The following is a 2,122-nucleotide window of genomic DNA, read 5'->3' as shown; positions in this document are numbered from 1 at the left end:
GCTATTTTGACCAGCTGTAGTATAGTACTTAGTATAATTTATGCATGTGGAACTCGTAAAACTGTCACGCTTTTAACAGAAGGGTCTTCAATAGTGTCAACATTATTTTGTTAATTATAAAACAATTTTCATTGGCGGTTCTGAGGCGCCACTCGAGTGCAAAAGAGTTAATATATCCACATTATAAAATAACTAGTCATTAAAATCACATACCTCCCCTCTAAATAAAATATAAAAATTATCTCCTTCACACCTATATGAAATAAAATTATTAATAAAACTAAAGATAATAACTTTTTTCAACAAAAATATATCAATTCATTATAACGAATTCGAAATGGCATGAAATCTGATTTTTCTATGGCATGCGTCAATTTAACGGAGCTTGTGCACTGTCTTAATATTATGTCAATTTGACATATTCGTAGAGATAGGTATATCATATAGAAAATTTCGAAATTCGAAGGCGTGGAAGAAAATCAATTTTACGAAATTAAAAACCCGTCAAATCGACGCGCATCGTAAATCATTTTACCGACTTAGAACCGCGTCTTCGATCGCCTCGTCCGCTAAAAAAAAATCATTTCCTGATTAACAAGGGTTTCTACCGACCGCGTCCTCCGGTTCGGTAGGGAAAAAAAAGAAGCGTCCCGTCAATCCTCACCCCGTGGGATATAATTGAGTTCTCCCGCGCCTCTCCCGACTCCCGGCATCCCGGAGGCACTTCTCCCGAAGGTGACGGACGAGAGGACGGCGGGCGCCCGGTGTTCCCTTTATCCAATGGATCCACGGCTCGCAGATGAGTCTCCTACGTGGAGGATGGATCGTGGCCACGGGAGGACGAGCAGCCGGCGGGAGGAGGCTGGAGGTGGTGGTAGGAAAAGGAACGGAGGCGGGTAAAGGGGCTCTCACGTTACCTTCGGTGCGGCCAGGTGTCGGGTTACCTCCGACCTCATCTTCCTCCGTGCCTCCGCGAGTTTGCCACCATCGACATCGGCCGCGTCTCCTACGTCTGTCCTTACGCACGCCTACCATCCGTCCTGTCATCTTAGTTTCGCACATGTCCCGGTTTTTGTAGCCGCGCCGTGGCAACGACGTCCCGTCCACGGGGGATGATAAACCCGCGCGCGGAGGATGTCCGAGGACGTTTCCAGTGTTTCCTTTATTTTCAGAACATCACCTAGGACATCGCAGCGATTAGACCGCGAAGCTTCGTTCGAATTATTTATTTAACGATATTGGATTGTCAGACGTTGCTGAGATAAGAGGAACCTACCATGGAATGATTTTTATGCCATGACGTCCGGTGGCTACACGGTAGTGCCATGCGAAAACTATTGGTTAAGTGCCGGTGGCTTCACAGTAGTGCCATGCGAAAACTATTGGTTAAGTGCCGGTGGCTTCACGGTAGTGCCATGCGAAAACTATTGGGCAAGTGCCGGTGGCTTCACAGTAGTGCCATGCGAAAACTATCGGGCAAGTGCCGGTGGCTCCATGTCATTACCATGCGGAAACTAAACAAAAGTCAATATTGCGTGTTCTGATTATCTAATAGTAAATTACAGACAACTTTGTGTTTTCATAAAAACCCATGCTCTGCGGCAATGGCAAACGAAAAAGAAGACACAATTATATATATTGTAGACCTTTTTGTCCATAAGAAATTAAATTATGTACGGACGGCATAGTGTTAACGGGTGCAGGATATCGCAGATTTTATTGCCTAATTTTAATTTTAAGCCTTTGGTGACTATGTCATTTTTCCTACGATTTTAATACGAGTATAATGCGCCTGTTGTTCAGGGTAGTCACGACTGCATTTGGAATTGTGCTACTGTTTCAAGAAGAGGTCACGATTCAGCGGTGTTTCATAATAGGTACCTTACTAGGTGCTTGAGAAAGTCTCACTGCTTTTCGTATAAAAATTCATACGAAAGGACGTGTATTTTGTATAAAATATTGTCCGTCGGAGACTGCAACCCTTTCTCAGTTTTTGGATAATAAAAGGATTTCATGGTATAAAAATTCGGATTTAGTCATCGAACCACTTCTCGAATTCTTCGAAAATGCAATTCTTTTTATTTAATTTAATTTTTCTAATAAATGTCTTAGTGCGAAACAC

At 43.0% G+C, this 2,122-nt stretch overlaps 1 protein-coding gene across 1 annotated transcript in view; it reads left to right on the top strand.

The window, feature by feature from the left end:
• Window positions 1–1,296: 1,296 nt before the first annotated feature.
• Window positions 1,297–2,122, top strand: part of LOC144472007 (uncharacterized) — a 9,364-nt gene continuing 8,538 nt past the window's right edge. Inside the window, exon 1 of the mRNA XM_078184637.1 lies at window positions 1,297–1,476. Coding sequence (XP_078040763.1) covers window positions 1,297–1,476 — 180 coding nt within the window. The remainder of the gene's footprint in view (window positions 1,477–2,122) is intronic.

Source organism: Augochlora pura, chromosome 7 (genome assembly GCF_028453695.1).
Source record: "Augochlora pura isolate Apur16 chromosome 7, APUR_v2.2.1, whole genome shotgun sequence".
Classification (NCBI taxonomy): domain Eukaryota; kingdom Metazoa; phylum Arthropoda; class Insecta; order Hymenoptera; family Halictidae; genus Augochlora; species Augochlora pura.
The sequence above is the reverse complement of the archived record's forward strand: the minus strand, read 5'-3'. Positions and strand labels throughout refer to the sequence as shown.